The 20826-nt window shown below is 45.5% G+C and overlaps 1 protein-coding gene across 1 annotated transcript in view; it reads left to right on the top strand.

The window, feature by feature from the left end:
* The window catches only part of GFRA1 (GDNF family receptor alpha 1), a 363333-nt gene that overhangs the window by 280515 nt on the left and 61992 nt on the right, over nt 1-20826 (top strand). The window contains exon 6 of the mRNA XM_060241563.1: nt 11819-11953. Within this exon, the coding sequence (XP_060097546.1) occupies nt 11819-11953 (135 nt within the window). The remainder of the gene's footprint in view (nt 1-11818; nt 11954-20826) is intronic.

Genomic DNA, 20826 nt, shown 5'->3' on the forward strand with positions numbered 1-20826 from the left:
GTTAGATTGACTGATTAGAGAAGAGTGAAAAAGAGAGGAAATCTTGTTAGCAAAAGGGGGAAGGGATGCGCCCTTGCTGCAAGTTTCTTCCTGGTCCCCACTTATCTTATTTTCTTAGATACAAGGCACCCAACAGCTGCTCCAAAATATGGGAAATGCTGTAATTTATGAGTGAGAGCGAGAGAGAGCTGTGGCAGGTTTTACTGATCTGGTGATCAGGACAGATTATTGAATTTGTTGGGCTGACCAGAGTTTGTGACAGATAATCTCTGTTTCTTCCCTCCAGGCATTCCAGTAAATCCCTTCCTACAGGGGGAGTAGGCAGATACTATGAGGCATCAGCAAGTGAGAGCCTAGGGAACCTGTGGGGGTGGGGAGAAAAGTTAAGTAGAGAGAAAGTCAATTATCACCTCAGATAGGACTTGGGGAACCAAAAGAGAAACAAGGAGAACTACCAGGGGATTCCTTAGGTAGGTAGGCTTTTCCCAGTGAAGGAAAAGAATCCAGACATCAGTATAGGTACAGATGGCAGGGGCCAATAAGCCAGGAATAGAGCATGTGCCTTATGTACCTTAGAGAAATAGTAGGTTGGGAGTGGATTGGGGAAAATATCCCAAGAGACAAGCTAACCATATTTCAGTAAGGGGGCTGAAGGAGAAGTTCCAAATGTAATCGTTATTATTCTCTCTTTTGCTCTGGCAAAATAACCCTGTCAGTTCAGTAAAACTGTGTGTGTGTGCATGCAATTGTAACTGTTTTAAAACAGAGCTCTGCTGTCCCTTGCTGTAAGAACCAATAACTTGCTCTGCTATCCTTGCTGTAAGAACCAATAACTTGCTCTGCTATCCTTGCTGTAAGAACCAATAACTTGTTACATTCCTTGTCTTATTGACCAAACCACTGAGCCCTTCTAAAGAACAGACAATAAACTTATCTTTCTGTGTTGTGAAAGGAAGGTGTTGGTGTGAATTACTGGAGAAGGGGAGAGGGGAAGTTGCAGGATTTGCCTCAAATACCTGTTCTACCTCCCCAGGCTTTCTCTGGAATGTGTATGTTAAGTCCTGTTAAGTCACTTCCAACTTATGGTGACCCTATTAATTAATGCGCTCCAAAATATCTTATTATTAATAGCCTTGTTCAGATCTTGCAAACTGAGTGCCATGGTTTCCTTGATTGAGTTAATCCATCTTGTGTTGGGTCTTTCTCTTTTCCTGCTGCCTTCAACTTAGCATTATTGCCTCTTCCAATGCCTTCTGTCTTCTCATATTATGAGATAGCCTCAGTATGATCATTTAAGCTTCTAGGGTTGATCTGATCTAGAACCACTTATTTGTCTTTTTGACATTCTATAGCAGGGATCCCCAGCCCCTGCTCCATGGACCGGTACCGGTCTGTGGCCTATTAGCAGCTGGGCCGCGAGGTGCATAATTATTTCCTTATATATTACAATGTATAATATTAATGTATAATGTAGTAACTACTACTACTAATAATAAGACGCTGGATTTATAGCCTACCCTCCACTATGAATCTTAGAACTGCTCACAATCTCCTTTACCTTCCTCCCCCACAACAGACACCCTGCAAGGTGGGTGGGGCTGGAGAGGGCTCTCACAGCAGCTGCCCTTTCAAGGACAACTCTGAGAGCTATGGTTGACCCAAGGCCATTCCAGCAGTTGCAAGTGGAGGTGTGGGAAATCAAACCTGGTTCTCCCAGATAAGAGTCCACACACTGAACCACTACACCAAACTAATAGAAATAAAGCGCACAGTTGCATCACTCCCTCTCCCCCAGTCCATCGAAAAATTGTCTTCCACAAAACCAGTCCCTGGTGCCAAAAAGGTTGTGGACCACTGCTCTATAGTATCTGTAAAACTCTCCTCCTAAACCACATTTCAGATTAATCAACTTTCTTCTTGTCAGCTTTCATGCCCATACAGAGTAATGGGGAAAACTATAGTATGAATCAGTTCCATCATTACTATAAGGTGCACCATTGAGTATAGCCGAAGTTAACAATAAGAATGACTCTTGTTTAACCATAAGAACATAAGAGAAGCCATGTTGGATCAGGCCAATGGCCCATCCAGTCCAACACTCTGTGTCACACAGTGGCCCCCCCAAAAATTATATATACACACACACACACATATATATATACACACTGTGGCTAACAGCCACTGATGGACCTCTGCTCCATATTTTTATCTAATCCCCTCTTGAAGCTGTCTATGCTTGTAGCCGCCACCACCTCCTGTGGCAGTGAATTCCACATGTTAATCACCCTTTGGGTGAAAAAGTATTTCCTGTTTTAACCTGACTGCTCAGCAATTTCATCGAATGCCCACGAGTTCTTGTATTGTGAGAAAGGGAGAAAAATACCATGTCTCTGTTCATTTTCCAATCTGCCACTGTGTATCTGTGGTACTGCACTATCTTGCTAATGATGGCTTTTGAAGCTCATGGCTAAAATTAGTTGACATTAGGCTATAGAGCGGGGATGTCAAACTCATTTATGAGGGCCAGATCTGACATAAATGAGACCTTGTCGGGCTGGACCATGTGGGGCTGGGCCATGTGTGTACCTATTGAAGATTAGGAAGCAGAGATATAAACTTTATAAAGGGCACAGACAAACACATTTTTTTAAAAAAAATTTTTAAAACATTAGCACTTGGTGGTTTAAAATGTGCTTTCTCTGCATCTCTCCCCTAGGATCCAGGGTACTGGGCAAAGAAAGCTCTATCTCTTTCCTTCCTTCCCCAGGGGACCAGGAGGGGGCGAAGACTCAGCCAATAGAAGGAAGAGAGGCTTGTCTCAGTAGTTCTGCTGTGTGATTGAGAGAGCCTGACAAAGCAAGCTCTCCCTCCCCCCTTCCTCCCCAAGGGAGGAGTGTCAGCCAATGGAGAAAAGAGAGGTTTTGCTCTGTAGCTCCTGTGTGTTTGAGCAAGCCTTGCAAAGCAAGCTGTTATTTATTTTATTTATTTATTTATTCTATGACTTATATCCCGCCCTTCCCATAAAATGGCTCAGAAGGAAGGAAGGACAGAAGGAAGCAAGACAGAGGGAGGAGGAAGCAGATGACAGCCAGTTACTCGTGGGCCTGATAGGAGCCCTCTGGGGGCCTGATTTGGCCCCTGGGGCCGCATGTTTGATACTCCTGTTATAGAGGTTGGGCTTTTCCTTTGAACTTCTTAACCAAATGGAGTATCCCTCTGCATGAAAGCTAATTAAATCTAAATCTAGCATGTTACACTTTGATAAATGAAGTGCTGGCTGTAGAGCTTAAAAGGTATGTTCCCTTTATTATTTACGTCTCTCAAATCCAAAGACTCTGCCAGCATACTGTAAGTTTTTAACAATTCCCAAATATACAGTAATATTCTCTGACTAAACATCTCACCACTAGGGGAAGTAGCAGGTAGACTTTCAGGGATTCCTTTCTCAGAGCAGCTTTGGTACTGTAAATCTGGGAATTTAGATAACCATTTGGCATTTTTTCATTGATTGCAACAAATACAACACTGCCAATGATAAGTGGATCACAGTCTACATCCAAAAATGGAGCCCTGCTGTAAAGCAGGAGATTGTAGCTAAGCTATTAGCTGACACTGACCCAAATGTGACTCTCACAGTTGCAAAAATTTTGCTGTGACATTTAATTGTATTACTTTTTAATATAAATCATTTGCTCCAAATTCTGTACCTTTGTGTTTCCCCTTGTTTTCCTGTGCATAACTGTATTTTTTCTTCTCTGTTTGCTTATGATCAGTCAGTCTATAAACACTAATAAAAGAATGGAATGGGGAAAACTAGAATGTGAATTATCTTGACCTTGGTTGCCTGTGACACAAGCTTACAGTTAAGAATCTTTTCTAGCTCCATCGTGACTGCCCTTCCCAATCTCAGTCTCCTTCTGATTTCATGGCTGTTGTCTCCTTTTTGATTGTTGATTGAGCCAAAGAATGAAAAATCTTTAACATTTTCAGCGTCTTCTTCATCAGTCTTAAAGTTACATAATTCTGCAGTAGTTGTTACTTTTATATACTTGATGTTCAGCTATGATCTCACTTCAGCACTTTCTGCTTTAACCTTCATCAGTAGCTGTTTCAGGTCTTTATTTTCTGCCAGTAATGTGGTGTCCTATGCATATCTCAAATTGTTAATGTTTCTTCTGCCAGTTTTCACTTTACCTTCATCAAAATGTAAATCTAATCCAGTTTTCCTTATGTGGTCTACATATAGATTGAAGAGAAAGTGAGATGAAATACATCCTTGTCTGACATCTTTGCCAACTGGAAACCATTCTGCTTTTTTATATTCTGTTCTAACAGTAGCCTCCTATCCAGATTAAAGTTTGTGCATAAAAAAACAATCAGATGTTGTGGCATCCCCATTTCTTTTAAAAGCAACCATAATTTTACATGAGCTATGCAGTCAAAAGCTTCATGGTAATCAATGAAACATAAGTCGATTTTCTTCTGAAATTCAATTGTATGCTCCTGTGGCCATTGTAAATTTGCAATATGATCTTTTGTGCCTCTTTCTTTTCTGAATCCAGTTTGAACATCTGGCATTTCTCATTCTATATATGGCAACAGTTTTTGTTGTAAGACTTTGGACATCACTTTATTTGTGTGAAAATGAATGCAATGGTCTGGTAGTTACTATAGTTTTTGACATCTTTTTTCAAAATTGGAATCCTGATCGAGTTTTCCAGTCTGTGGGCCATTGTTCCCCACCCCCATATTTGTTGGCATAGTCTTGTTTAGATTTTGATAGACTTCATTTCTGTAGCTTGAAATAGTTCTATTAATACTTCATCTGTTCCTGGTGATTTGTTCTCCCATTTTTTTTGAGTGCAGCTTTCATTTAATTTTCTAAAATTGCAGGGGTTTTTTCAAATGATTCTTCCTTGAATGAATCTGTTGTCCTTTCACCTGTTCTGTAGTGTTCTTTGGTGTATTATTCCCATCTTTTCTTTATTTTGTCCTCTTTAGTTTAGTCCTATATCCTCTGGAATTTTTTGTTGTTCAGTTGCACGGTCGAGTCCGACTCTTTGCGACTCCCGTGGACAAAGTCATGCCAGGCCCTCCTGTCTTCCACCATCCTCCAAAATCTGCTCAAATTCATGTTTGTTACATCAGTAATGCTGTCCAGCCTTCTCATCTTTTGCCGTCCCCTTCTTTTGCCTTCTGTCTTTCCTGAAATAGTAGCACATAGTTATTTGTTAAACCTACCTTGCCTGCAACACATGTGTCTGGCTCCAGGTTTAGAGAAGGGCGGGGGTGACAGCTCCAGGATGCATTTTAATGTCAGGACGCAGCACCTCAGACCGCAACTGCAGGGAGGTTGGCATCACCTAGTATCGATGTTGGTTGCCACTCAAGCCTTTTTTCCTTTCTCTCTGTACCTCTCTCTCCTTTGGCAGCAAACTCTTCCTCCCCATTGCTTGTGCATCATGGCCATTAAATTACTGTCCTTAGAGCCCCCCACCCCTCCTTCCACCAACACCCAAACTTTATTATCACCAGAAAGCCCTAACCCAGAAGGGGGGCTGCAAACAAAAGAAATTGGCCATGAAGCCACTGGTGGTCCTACCAAAACTGGGGGCATTGTGGTATGGCTGCACTAGATCTTCTTTGTGGTCTCTGTGTTTCACACTCATGGGATACAGCGCCTGCACCGATCCCCGAATCGGTACCTAAAAAGCTCAGGATTTTTTCGTGCTCGGCACCAACGGGCATGTGCAGGCGTCTCAGTGCGCATGCTCGCCGGCACCAGCGCGAGGATCCTGCCAGTTCCTTTCTGACCGCTGCACTGAGAGGATCTCCTTTCGTGTCTCTGGTCGGTAAAGTAATCTTGGATCGCTTTTTTTGCCTGTTGTATATAGCCCGTTTCTTATTTTCTTAGTGTAGTTAGTTAGTTATTAGATAGTTAGTGTTGTTTAAAAAAAAGTTTGTTGGACTTGCCCTTCGGGGCTCGGTTTCCCCCCCATGTTTCCCCCCTCAAAGACTTTCCTGGGTGGGTTTTTTTCCTGGGTGTCTATGGAAAGACGTTGGGGTTTTTTTAAGAGGTGCTGCTCCTGTGGGAAGAAGATTCCCCCCCCCCACGACGGCCATTCCCTCTGTCTCCTCTGTCTGGGCGAGGGACATCACGTCGATTCTTGGGCACACTGTCTGAGTTTCTCCAAACAAACTCGTAAGAATCGAGCAGCAAGGCTTTCAGCAGCTTTGGTCGAGTCGGCACTTCATCCTCAAAAGATGGCATTGGGCCCGTTGGTACCGATGGGTGAGGCTGTGGCCTCGACGGTCACATCGGCTGAGGACCAAGATGCCAGTCGAGCACGGGCGTTCCACGAAACAGCCTTCTGAAGGGTCAGTGGACACCCCAGCTAAGAGGCGTCGGGACCCGATCATCCATGCCAAAGAAGGTAAAATCGAAGGAGAAGCGAAAGAAGAGACCATCCCACACCCCTTCGCCTTCGCATGAAGCTTCGACATCGACAGCTCCACCGAGGAAGATCTTGGCATCCCCGCGTCGTAGCCCTTCGCAGCTGCGCCTATCGGCATCAGAGCATGAGATCGACCTGACTCAGCGCTCTTACTCTTCAGGGTCCAGCGTCGCAGTGAGAGCGACTCAGTCTCAGAGGTGGAGGTGTCAGCACCGATAGAGCCTTTGGCACCGATGGATCAGGCGAGAGGCCGGAGAGAGCTGGAACCGACTACAGTAGCTCATCGCTTCCCACTGCTGCCACCATGGGAGCAGCACCAATGGCCTCCTTACGCTTATCCCTACCCACCGTACCGATGGTACCCTTCTCATGAGTTCGCAGCAGTCCGAGGCATCCCACATGTCCAGGATGTCTCAACATTCTAGACGGCGTCCTTCGACATCAATCTCTGTCCTGCCTGACAGAAGCGGCGTGGTGGTGGAGGAAGTCCAACCTCGGTCATCGGTGTCGATCCGGTCGCCCTTCAGAGAGTCTACTCGGGTGCTCTCAGAACGTTCTCTACACAGAGAGTCTTCATCGTCGGACTCCGAGGTCGGTACCGACGATCCGGACCGGGCTTTGGAACCTTCCCCAGTGTCTAATATGGCTGAGGATCTTTCCATCTCACCATCGGAGGATCTGAAGTCATACGGGGACTTGGTGAAGAGGATGGCACTCTCCCTCTTGCTTCCAGTGACACAGCTGCAACCCGTTGTAGACGATAACGTGTTCGACATCATGCAACGGGATACATCTACAGCGGTTGCCCTGCCGGTGATGAAGGTCATCCTACAGGTGGTGAAGGAGCCCTAAGCGAAGCCTGCTTCTACACCCATGTCATCGAGAAGGTTGGACCATATGTACCGTGTCCAAGAGTCCGGGGCTGAGTTCCTCTTTACACACCCAAAGCCAAATTCGGTGGTCGTTTCCTCCTTGTCGAAGGCCCGCAAGACGCACTCCTCTCCACCAGACATGGAGGGAAAGAAGCTGGATAATGTCAGGAGGATGTTCTACTCTGCTGGGGCGCTGGGAGTAAAGGTATCTAACTATGCCGCGTGCATGGCTAGATACCAATACTCAGTGTGGAAACAACTAACCCCCCTCCTGTCTTCCCTGAGTGAGGAGAAGAGGTTGGCTGCAAAGAAGTTGCAGAAGGAAGGCTTTGCTGTAACCAAACAACAGCTGACTGCAGCAAAGTACATGGTCGACGTCTCAGCAAGGACCATCACTTCTGCTGTCTGCCTCTGCCGCCACTCCTGGCTCAGATCTACTGCTCTCCAGCAGGAAACCAGGGCCTTTGTTGAAGATCTGTCCTTCGAGGGCGAATGCCTGTTCAGCTCTACCACCGACAATGCGCTCCAGGAAATGGATAAAAGTATAAAAACTTCCAGGAACCTGGGCGTACTGGCATCTTCCAGAGCTGTGAGACAGAAACAGTGGCACAAGCCTTGGGCAAAGAAGCCGTACCAAAAGTTCTCCCCCGAACAGCAGTGGAGACCTCGCTCTGCTCGACCTGAGAGTAGGTCCCAATACAGGGGGAACAACAGAAACCGTTATGCTTCACAGACCACCGGCAAGTCCAAGGGCACTCGGCCTCAAAAGCAGGACCTTTGACTTTCTGGCCGCACGCGTCACCATCCGCTATTCCACTTCATCTATCCACCTCCGCCCATTCCTGTCAGCCTGGGAGTCCATCACTACGGACAGGTGGGCACTTTCCATCGTAGTGGAAGACTACAAAATAGATTTTGCTCAGATTCTGAACACATGTGTGCTAATTACCACTCCCCCTTCCCCACCTCTGCTGGCGGAGGTGGGCAACATCTTACAGAAACAAGCCATAGAGAGGATCCCTCTGGAGGCCAGGATGGGAGGCTTCTACTCTCATTATTTCCTGGTTCCCAAGCGGGATGGGGGTCTAAGACCAATCATGGATCTTCAGAATCTGAACAAATTTATTTTGTACCAGAAGTTCAGAATGTCCACTCTGCAAACAATTTTGCCCCTCATCAACCAAGGGGATTGGATGGCAACGCTGGACCTCAAGGATGCATACTTCCATGTCAGCATCCATCCTGCGTTCAGACATTTCCTTCGGTTTGCAGTAGGCTCTCAGCACTTCCAGTTCAAGGCTCTTCCGTTCGGTCTGTCCACCACACCTTGGGTGTTCACAAAGATGATGAGCATTGTGGTTGCCCATCTCCATCTTCAAGGGATAGTCATCTTTCCATACATCGATGACTGGCTCCTTGTGGTGGAGTCGAAAGAGAGTTTGTCATCCCACATTGCCATCACTCTTCGTCTTCTCGACACCTTGGGTCTGCAGGTCAATTTGGAGAAATCACAACTTACTCCATCAACGACAGTTCAGTTCATAGGGGCTTTGCTGGATACGAACCTTCATCACGCGTTTCTGTCTCAGCAGAGAGCGATGGACATTATCAACCTTGTCGAACTTCTGCAGAGTCGAAAGTGGGGTATGGCGCAGCAGCTGCAGCAGATGCTGGGGCTGATGGTGGTGACTACAAGCATGCTGTTCTTTGTGAAGCTGAGGATGAGAGGCCTACAGCTTTGGTTTCTTCGTCACTTTCGCCCATTACGGGACTCACCTCGAAAGAGGTTTGTAATTCCACCTGTGACACTTCAAACACTACAATGGTGGAAGTCAAAGGACAACATTTGTCAGGGAGCTCCCTTCCATCTACCTGCACCAACTGTGACTATCACAACAGATGCGTCTTTATGGGGTTGGGGGCCCACATGGACGATCTGTGTGTGTGTGGGGGGGGGTCCTTGGCCTTTGAAATTGACTCACTGCCACATAAATTACTTGGAACTGCTGGCAGTTCACTTTGCTCTTCGGTCTTTCCACCCCATGGTGGCGGGAAAGATTGTTGCTCTGCTAACAGACAATACCACTGCCCTGTGTTACATCAACTCTCGACGGCTTTGTGCGCTGGCGCTGGATCTGTGGTCGGAGTGCCTGGACCACGACATCTTTGTGAAGGCAGTGCATCTCCCAGGGGTCCTCAACTTGCAAGCAGACTCCCTCAGCAGGGGTGCGGCTTCCCTGCACGAGTGGGAGTTACAGTGGCACTTCCTTCAACCCGTGTTACAGCTCTGGGGGTATCCTCAGGTGGATGTCTTTGCCACAGCTGAAAACTGGAAGTGTCCTCTGTTTTGCTCCAGAGGGGGCTCAGATCCAGAGTCGTTGGGAGACGGTCTGCTGTTCCCGTGGGGAGGTCAATTCCTTTATCTGTTCCCACCTCTGCCACTACTGACGAGGGTGGTCAACAAGATCACAAGAAAGAGACCATGCTGTATCCTGGTGACTCCCTGGTGGCCTCGCCAGAACTGGTTCCTGATCCTGCTCCAACTGGCAAGGGGAGTCTTCTACCAGTTTCTGGTGGAACCGGATCTTCTGTCAGCTCAGGACAGTCATGTACTCCATCACAGCGTGCTCCACCTGAAGCTGACAGCGTGGTTCATCGACCCTTTGGGTTCTCTATCAGAGTCCAACATGTTTTCTTGAACAGCAGGAAACTTTCTACCCGCGCTTCCTATGATAGGAAGTGGTGGAGGTTTCTGCAGTTCTTAGTTGATCCCTCAGTTTCCCCCCAAAGGGTGGGATTGTCGGTAATTTTTGAGTTTTTGTTATCTCTGGTGGATGCTGGCCTTGTTTTTTCTTCCATCAAGGTTTATTTGGCAGCAATTTCTGCGTTCCATGAACCAGTTGATGGGCACTCTGTTTTTGCACACCCTCATTCTAAGAGGTTTTTGAAGGGTTTGCTGAGGCTTCATCCTCCATTGAGATCACCCCCACAGTTGTGGGATTTGACTTTAGTGTTGGACAGGCTGACTCGACGTCCTTTTGAGCCGATGGCCACATGTTTGTTACAGCTTCTATCTTGGAAGTCTGCTTTTTTGGTAGCCATCACCGTTACCGTTACCTGAGTCTATTTGCGGATACTCTACAAGAGCGATGGTGACGTCAATGGCATTCCTGAAAGGCATTTCCCTGACGGATGTTTGCAAGGCTGCCACCTGGTCCTCTCTGAATGCCTTTATGAAGCACTACGCGCTACAGAGGACTCATCCGGGAGCTGTGGTGCTGCAAGCTGTTTCTTCTGGTTGACCGTCTTCCCGCCTCCAGGTATGTCTTGCTTGCTAATCTCCCATGACTGTGAAGCACAGAGACCATGAAGAAGATAGACAGGTTGCTTACCTGTAACTGTAGATCTTTGAGTGGTCATCTGTACATTCACACTACCCGCCCTCCTTCCCCACTGCTGATGGTCTCCCTCCAGTAGGGGCTTCCAGTGGTCAGGAAGGAACTGGCGGGATCCTCACTCTGGCTCCGGCGAGCATGCGCACTGGGATGCCTGCGCATGCCCATTGGTGCCGAGCGTGAAAAAATCCCGGGCTTTTTAGGTACCGATTTGGCAATCGGTACAGGCGCTCTATCCCATGAGTGTGAATGCACAGATGACCTCTCGAAGATCTACAGTTACAGGTAAACAACCTGTCTTTTTTCAAGCCAGGGCTGGGATACCAGGTAGGACTTCCTCAAAGCAGGAAGGTACAGCAGTTGACTCAACAGCTTGCTGGTTGATGGTGGGAGACTTTTCCCAGCTGGGAGGAGTTGGGTGAAGTCTGGAGAGCAAGCCGATGGCGCCGCTTCTGGACACCATGCCATAACTAAAATCAGCTTGGAAGATGTCACCGGGGGGTGGGGCTGAGAAAGCATCTGGCTATCACAGAGCAGCCACATGGTTATATACATGGAGAGACAGTCCTTTCAGAATGAGGGTTCCAAGGTGTGATAGGCTTTAAAATAGCAAGAACTCTGAAGTTGGAAACAAATAGGTAAGCAATAAATAGGTTTTTCTAAGGTGTTAGCTTTTCATATTATTCACATCCATTGGCTTTTTCCCAGACTCAAAGAATAACGTTGCGATACTATTCCACTACATTATTGTCCCAGAAACAATGCTGTTCCTTTTGATGGACACTGTTGTGTTTAAAACCAAACTTTGATATTTGAATACTATTTTACGTATAGTCTATCTGAGGTCTCAGGCAGGTTTCCTTGTTTAATTTGTCCCATGCATATATTATTCCTCATACCTATGACAAACAAATCTTCTGATGTCATCACATAATTCTATGTGCTGATATCTTAAATGGAAACATATATTGCTTACATCTTAAACAGGTTCTGTTTCTCTCACATACAGGATGGAATGTACTCTTTTGCTTTGGATTTTCAAGAAAATGGTAGGTTACTGGAAAAGATATGACAGTGTTTTTGCTTTTGTTTGCAGGCACAGTGATGACACCAAATTATATAAACTCCAACAGTCTCAGTGTTGCTCCATGGTGCAACTGCAACAACAGTGGCAATGACTTAGAAGAATGCATGAAATTTTTGAATTTCTTCCAGGACAATGCATGCCTTAGTGAGTACAGTATTATATTACTTGACATATCTTAAAGATGTGGCTGATACAATAATGCTTGTAATAATAATAATAATAATAATAATAATAATAATATTTTTTTATTTATATTCCACCCTCCCCACCAAGGCATGCTCCGGGCGGCTTACAAGACATGATAGATATATCATGATATAACAATAAAATACAATTAATACAATAAAATGCAGTTATATACAGGTTTGTAAATTTAAGTTAAATAATTTAAAACCGATATAAATTAATGGTGCTACAGTTTCAGTACATATATAAAGATGGCTAGGTATCATTGCCAAGATTCCATCTTAGAAGGCAAGTTGGAAGAGGGCGGTTTTACAAGCCCTACAGGACTGATTAAGATCCCGCAGGGCCTGCACCTCCTCTTGCAGCTGATTCCACCATTGGGGAGCCATTGTTGAAAAGGCCTGCTCCCTTGTTGTTTTTAGCTTGGCCTCCTTTGGCCCAGGGATTTTTAGAAGATTTTGCAAACTAGATCTCAGTGCTCTCTGGGGAACATATGGTGAGAGACGGTCCCTTAGGTAGGCAGGTCCTCGGCCATATAGAGCTTTAAAGGTAATAACAAGCACCTTGTAACGAACTCAGTACACAATTGGCAGCCAGTGTAGTTCCCGCAGCCTACGCCGCACGTGTTCCCACTGAGGTAGTCCCACTAGCAGTCTGGCTGCTGCATTCTGCACTAGCTGCAGTTTCTGAGTTTGGTACAGGAGCAGCCCCATGTAGAGGGCATTACAGTAGTCCAACCTCGAGGTGACCGTTGCATGGATCACTGTTGCCAGGTCGCGATGCTCCAGGAAGGGGGCCAACTGCCTCGCCCTCCTAAGGTGGAAAAAGGCGGATTTAACAGTGGCTGCTATCTGGGCCTCCATTGTCAAGGAAGGCTCCAGTAGCACTCCCAGGTTCTTAACCCTGCGCACTGGTATCAGTGACACACCATCAAAGGCTGGTAGGGGGATCCCCTCTCCCAGCCCGCCACGACCTAAGCAAAGGACCTCTGTCTTCACTGGATTCAGCTTCAGCCCACTCAACTTAAGCCAACCTGCCATGGCTTGCAACGCCCGGTCCAGATTTATAGGGACATCGTCAGTCCAGCCGTCCATCAATAGATAGAGCTGGGTGTCATCAGTGTACTGGTGGCAACCCAGCCCATATCTCCAGGCAATCTGGCCAAGGGGGCGCATGTAGATGTTAAACAACATCGGGGTGAGAACTGCCCCCTGGGGCACCCCACAATTAAGTAGGTGCCTCTGGGACAGCTCTCCCCCAATCGCTACCCTTTGTCCCCGACCCTCAAGGAAGGAGGAAAGCCACTGTAAGGCTAGCGCCCGAATTCCTGTGTCGGCGAGGCGGCGGGTCAGCAGCCGATGATCGACCATATCGAACGCAGCCGATAGATCTAACAACAGCAATACCGCCAAGCCGCCTCGATCCAGATGTCGCCGGAGGTCATCCATGAGGGTGACCAACACCGTCTCCGTCCCGTGGCCCAGGCAGAAGCTGGACTGGTATGGATCTAAGGTGGAAGTGTCATCCAGAAAACTCTGTAACTGCAACGCCACAGCCCTCTCTATAATTTTGCCCAAAAAGGGCAAATTTGAGACCGGCCAATAATGCGCTAATTCGGCTGGATCCGATGTAGCCTTTTTCAAGAGAGGGCGGACCACTGCCTCTTTCAGGGGTGTTGGAAAAAAGCCCTCCGAAAGAGATCTATTTATGATGTCCCGTGAAGAAATTGTGATGTTGGCCAAGGAACTTCTTACTTTAATCAAGACTTAAAGTTTGTTTTTACAGCTTGTTCTTCTGAAATGCAAGTCCCATATAAACATACAAAAATTGTGGGGCATTTCTTGGACAACATAGCCTCACTAGAATGATTCATAGGTTTCCATGTTTCTCTTAGAACTCTCAGCTCCACTCACTACCTTTATTGTAGAACAAAGATAGAGGCCAATTGTGCCTTTAAGACCAACAAAGTTTTATTCAGAGTGTGAGCTTTTGTGTGCCAAGCACACTTCATCAGACAATGTAATGGAATCCAATGAATGGTCCTACATATAGAGTAAGCAGTGAATTAGCATGCAAAATGGAAAAAAATATCTTTAACAGATTAAAAGAATAACAAGATTGTTTTCAATGGGGGAGGAGAAACGCCAAAAGCAATAAACATGTCGGAACTGGAGACTGATGGTGCCAGTCTATGTCATTAAGTTTCTGAATTGTAAAGAGTAATAAATTTAGATGATAATCATTTCAGAGAGTTTGTCCTTTATCAGCTTCTGTTTCTGATACAGAACACTGATCAGATGTCTCAGTAGTTTCCTGAAGAAAGTGAGACATAGTTTTCCTGCATAGTTTGTAAGATAGGTGGATTGTAGAGGACTCTTAATTCTCAGTCCCTTCGGTACAATGTTTCCTCTAAGCTGTAGAGTCCTATGAGCAAAAATTCTACTTTGTGAGCTACTGGCATTAAAGTTGTGAGTGATTAATTTGGCTACTGTATAAATTAATTTGCTCTGGGGCCATCCTTCCTGAGCTAAGAAAAAATGTGTGAGCTAGAGGACAAAAAACTGTGAGCTAGTTTACATTAACTCAGTTTAGAGAACACTGCTTAGGTATAATGTCCAGGCGTTTGCATTTTGTAAGAAAGGAAGTATCGACTAATTTTTTACTAGGCTTATTCCAGTCTTAGACCCTTTTTCCCCTGGCGCTTCAGTCTGATTTTGCACAAGTTGCCATGGGACTGCGACTTGCCTCACCTCTTTCCTGCGGCAAGCAAGATCCTCTGAAAACCAGTTTCTGTTTGCTGTGGGAAAGAGGCAGGGCAAGTCACAGCCCCAGGCAGCTTGTGCAAAATCGGACAGAAGTGCCAGGGGGGAGGGAAGGGCTCCGAGACTGGAACAAGCCTAGTGTGAAATCAATCTCAGTCTGTACCTCTGTGAGTTTCTTTGTGAAGTTGATGCAGTTCCACTCATTGTGGCTTAATGTAGTGTTTTCCATGAAGATAGATACAGGTAGGTAGCCATCTAGGTCTGAAGCAATAGGTCACACGAAAGCTCATATTCCACCATGTTTATTGCCTTTTCTGCCCACCCCCCTTGAACCCAGACTGATAATCAGAAAACAAACTTGTTATTCTTTTAATCTGTTAAAGACTGTTTTCACTATTTTGCACACTAATTCACTTCCCACTCTCTATATGTAAGACTATTCATTGCATTGCATTCCATTGTCTGATGAAGTGTGCTTGGTGCACAAAAGCTGATACTGAATAAAACTTCATTGGTCTTAAAGATGCCATTTTTGTTCTACTGCTTCAGACCAACACAGCTACCCTCCTGGATCTACCTTTATTGTATTCATTCATACCTTTTACAGGAGTAATGCATGTGCTGGCCAGTCATATGTGGTTGCGTCCTTCACCAGCAGTGTCAGTGGAAGTACAACATGCTTGACTAGCAGGCCTCATAGCATGGAAGTTACTTAGCCATAAAAGTGTTTTTGTCAGCCACCATTATGACTTAGTAATATATGCATAGAGTTTATAGTGAAGGAGAGGTAATTAAAGCCCTCAACTGGAACTCTCTTGCAGCTCATTGCTGTCTCTAATTTTCCAATTGAGATATGTAAACAAACTGTAAACATCCCAAAAAAAAGGCTCAATGCAGAGGAAAAATCCCAGATGAGATGAACTCTCTTATCATGGTAGCTTGGTGGTGTGTATTAGTCGGTTTAGTCAGAAAGAGAATTATGTGTGCAGATGTGTGCAGTGCCATGGTCGGATCACTATGCCCTCAAGGCTCGTGTGGATGTGCCACCCCAAACCTGTTTAGGCGGAGAGCGTATTTTAGCTCACCCGCGAAGCCTGATGAACCCGGAATGGTTCCTGACGGTGCTACGGAATCCCTGGCCCCCTGGCGATTCCCTGGATAATCTGGTGGAGTCTTGGAATGATAGGCTCTCCAGAGCCATCGATGAGATCGCACCTAGGCGTCCTCTGCGCCCGCGTTTAAAGCCGACACCTTGGTATAACCAAGAGTTGTGGCAATTAAAACAGGGACTCAGATGACTAGAGAGGCAATGGCGGCGTACTCAAGACGAAGCGACTCGAACATCTTATAGAGAGATTATGAAGTCCTATGAGATGGCAGTCAAAACCGCAAAGAAAACATACTTTACAGCTAAGATCGCGTCCGCAATTTCATGCTCGGTACAACTATTCAATATAATAGGGAATCTTACATCGCTGCCACAAGGCAGACCAAATTCTAACAAATTGGAGATTGGCTGTGAGGCTTTTGTAAATTTTTTTGCGGATAAGATCGCGTCGCTCCACCGCGACCTCCCTGCCATGTTAGAGACAGTTTGCGAACCCGAGGTACCGTGCCTGTCTTCGGATCATGTTCTGGATGGTTTCAGTGCTCTCAGCCTGGAGGAAGTTGACAGGATCCTCTTACCTGCACGCCCAACAACTTGCAATTTGGACCCATGCCCTTCCTGGCTGATTAAATCCTGCCAGAGGGAGCTTAGATATCCTGTACAGGATATCATAAATAGATCCCTGAGGGAGGGGCACTTTCCAACACCGCTTAAAGAGGTGGTGGTCCGCCCCCTCTTGAAAAAACATTAGACTCGGCCAAATTGGCACACTACCGGCCGGTCTCGAACTTGCCCCTTTTGGGCAAACTTATCGAGAGGGCAGTGGCGATGCAGCTACAGAGTTTCCTGGAGGATGCTTCCATCCTTGATCCACTTCAGTCCAGCTTTCGCCCGGGCCATGGGACGGAGACAGTGTTGGTTGCCCTGGTAGATGACCTTCAACGGCATCTGGACCGGGGCGGCTCGGCGGTGCTGATGTTATTGGACCTGTCGGCAGTGTTCGACACGGCTACTGACCTGCTGCCTCGCCAACACGGGGATTCAGGGGTTGACCTTACAATGGCTTTCCTCTTTCCTTGTGGGTTGGGGACAAAGGGTCGCGATTGGGGGTGAGCTTTCCTGGAGACACGCGCTTGATTGCGGAGTGCCTCAGGGAGCGGTTCTCTCCCCGATGTTATTTAACATATATATGCGCCCCCTTGCCCAGATTACCCGAAGGTATGGGCTGGGTTGTCACCAGTACGCTAATGACACCCAGCTCTATCTGCTTATGAACGGCCAGCTGGCCTGCGTCCCAGAAAATTTGGACTGGGCGTTACAAGCTGTGGCCAGGTGGCTCAGGCTGAGCGGGCTGAGGCTAAATCCGGCGAAGACAGAGGTCCTTTGCTTGGGTTGTCGTGGTCCGGTGGGGGGGAAAACCCCCTTGCCAGTTTTTGACGGTGCACCACTGACAGCGGCGCACAAGGTCAGGAGTTTGGTGGTACTATTGGAGCCTTCCTTAACGATGGAGGCTCAGATAGCAGCCACTGCTAAATCCGCATTTTTTCATCTTAGGCAGGCGAGGCAGCTGGCTCCTTTCCTGGAGCGCGACGACCTAGCAATGGTGATCCATGCAACAGTCACCTCAAGGTTGGACTACTATAATGCCCTTTACATGGGGCTGCCCTTGTGCCAAACCCGGAAGTTGCAGTTAGTGCAGAATGCCGCGGCCGGTTGTTATTGGGGCTCCCAAGATGGGAGCACATTCAGCCAGGGCTCCAGACTCTGCACTGGCTGCCAATAATATACCGAGTTTGGTACAAGGTGCTGGTTATTACCTTTAAAGCCCTATATGGCCTAGGACCTGCCTACCTTAGGGACCGTCTCTCCCCACATGTTCCCCCGAGAGTACTGAGATCGGGTTCTCAAAATCTGCTTGTTATCCCCGGGCCAAAGGAGGCCCGCCTGCAATCCACCAGGGACAGGGCCTTCTCCATAATGGCTCCTTTCTGGTGGAACCAACTGCCGGAAGGGGTGAGGGCCCTGCGGGACCTTGGTCATTTCCGCAGGGCCTGTAAGACAGCCCTCTGCCGGCTGACTTATAATTAACTGGCATTGAAAGCTGAGTGTAGTTCTGATAGACCACCGTTATATGTTTTATATGTTTTATTATTCTACTGTTTTAATTATGTAAGATGTTTTAAATTCAAATTATGTTTATGTGTTGTGAGCCGCCCTGAGCCACTTCGGTGGGAAGGGCGGGATATAAATAAACTTGAACTTGAACTTGAAATGTTATCTATATGACCTCAAAGACATGGGATCTGCCCTTCACATTTTATTTATTTGTTATCAGATTTATAACTCACCCTTCCTCCAAGAAGTTCCAAGTGGCACACATGGAGGAGAGCATTACCCCCCATTTATCCTAGAGCACATTTGCAAGATGAATTAGGTTGATAATGTTTGGCAAACCCAAGGTCACCCAGAAAACTTCATGGCAGATAGGAATTTGAACCCAAATATCCCTGAGCCTAGCCCAATATGCATTTCAAACATTTATCATAAATTCACTTTGGAATATAATTCTTAAAAAGAAATAACAGTGCAGACTTTTTAGAGGGCTAATGGTACTACTTTTGACTACTTGATGCTTATCTACATTCTTAATTGTTTTAATAATTTCCTCATATTCTAATTTCAAAATATGGTCATTATTGTTACATGCTCTGTTTCAAGAGACACCAATGTTTCATTGCTTTCTCTTTTGCTGTCGGAGAAAAAAAATGTTAATGAAGATAAAGCAATGACATTAGAGGACACTGTTAGGAAAAATTATACTCACCCTGGCAGAGAGACCTTTTCTTCATGAAGAAATTAAAGGTGTCCCTGCTTTAATAGCATTTTAGTGAAAAGGGATAAATGTTCCATTATCTTTTTTTGTTAATGGATTGACTTTTGTAAACCATTGTTTTAAATAAAAATACTAATGGTTTACAACGCACACAGTGCATTGCTAACCTGATAAGAGTTTGGCTATTAGTGCAGACATATTTAAAAAGGATTTGGATTTTGTTGAGGAGTCAGTACAATGAATGGCAGTGTTCTGTTCGTGCAGCACTTCTTATAACTAACTCTTTACCTTCTTGGCTGCCACAGTGGCTCTTGGGAATGGGTCATCCACTGATTTTATCCCATTGATTTAAAAAGTGTCTCAGCCTATTCCAGGGCAGCTAAAAGCCAAGACAAACATTCATATTAATTTCATCATACCAGGACTGTAGTATTGCTAAATGTAGATGGGAAGGGGGAGGTTACATGACCAAGTGCTGAGTGAAGCCAGAAATTTCCTACCAAAGAAAATCAACATGAAGGGATGTAGCTTAACATTGTCCTTGACATACTAGTCTTCTGTGTGTCAGTAGTTGTCCTTTTATTATTCCTTTTTTAAAAAACCCAAGTTTTAGTCATTCTTGCATTTTCCACCTTTTTCCCTTCGACAAAGCTGTACCTTACAATTCTTCTAAATGTGTGCCAAATTATTGGTATTTTGTAGTTTTTGCTTCTAGAAGTTTTGGAGTAGTATTTTCAACAGTGAGGTGACACTTTATTTCATTCAGGGTGACACTCTTGTTAGCTGTGCCATCTTTTCCCCCCTATAGCAGGGGTGGCCATCTTCCCCCCCCCCCATAGCAGGGGTTGCCAACGGTAGTTCTCCAGATGTTTTTTGCCTACAACTCCCATCAGCTCCAGCCAGCATGGCCAATGGCTGGGGCTGATGGGAGTTGTAGGCAAAAAAGTCTGGAGAGCTACCTTTGGCCACCCCTGCTGTAAGCCATGAAAATCCATAAAGATTTTCTTTACTTTTCACATCAGCTTGCCGATTTGTGAAGTCTATAAATCATTTCCCATATGTGACAGATTTTTTTTTAAGTCAGATTTAAGTGTATCTTCCCAAGCTAAGTATAACTGAAATAATTTATAGTACGTTGTGGATGCGATGGAAGTGATCTATTAATAACTTTCTTGCTTAGATCCCTAGTGAAATGGCTTGATTTCTTATACAATGAGTCTGAAATAAGAAATCCCTAAATCCATGCTGAGTCTCCATAGACCTGATTAAAAACTGTTTTTCTATTCATTTGTTTTTTTAAAAACCAACCAATTTACTCTTGCCATAAACACAGTATTTAATCCCATGAAAAACTGTGATAAGCCTTTGAACTTTTACATTCTAAACTTCTAGTTTAAGCAAGCATCTCCTACCTAATTATGTAGATTTTGTTTGAAGACTGGAAGGGGAAAGGAAAAGAAAAAAAATCACACTTTAAAAAGACTTCATAGTTACTTTATTTAAAAATACATCTGATAAATATATTAAGTTGCTTACAAGTAGGCTTATCAGATTCTCTGGTGATAGTATATATGATAAAGTTCTAAATAAAGCTATATAGACTTATAATATCCTATCCCACCAGGATTATTTCTGCCTCAGAGTTGTCCTGGTGGCTCCACATTTAGATAGGAGTTCACATACGGTTGCCAGGTCCAATTCAAGATATATCTGGGGACTTTGAGGGTGGAGCCAGGAGTAACAAGCATGATTGAATTCCAAAGGGATTTCTGGCCATCACATTTAAAGGGACCGTACACCCTTTAAATGCCTTCCCTCCATTTGGAAATAATGAAGGATAGGGGCACCTCTCTGGGGGCTTGTAGAACAGGACCTCTGGGTCCAATCTTTTTTAAACTTGGGGGTGTTTTGAGGAGAGGCACCAGATGCTACGCTAAAAATTTGGTGCCTCTGCCTCAAATAACAGCCCCTTTCAGAGTCTTAGATACCTGTGGATCAATTCTCTATTATACCCTATGGCAAGAGTGGACAATGGTAGTTCTCCAGATGTTTTTTTTTGCCTACAACTCCCATCAGCCCCAGCCAGCATAGGAATCAGTCTCCATAGGGAATAATGGATTGCTCAGCA

This window comes from Heteronotia binoei, chromosome 6 (genome assembly GCF_032191835.1).
Source record: "Heteronotia binoei isolate CCM8104 ecotype False Entrance Well chromosome 6, APGP_CSIRO_Hbin_v1, whole genome shotgun sequence".
Taxonomy (NCBI): domain Eukaryota; kingdom Metazoa; phylum Chordata; class Lepidosauria; order Squamata; family Gekkonidae; genus Heteronotia; species Heteronotia binoei.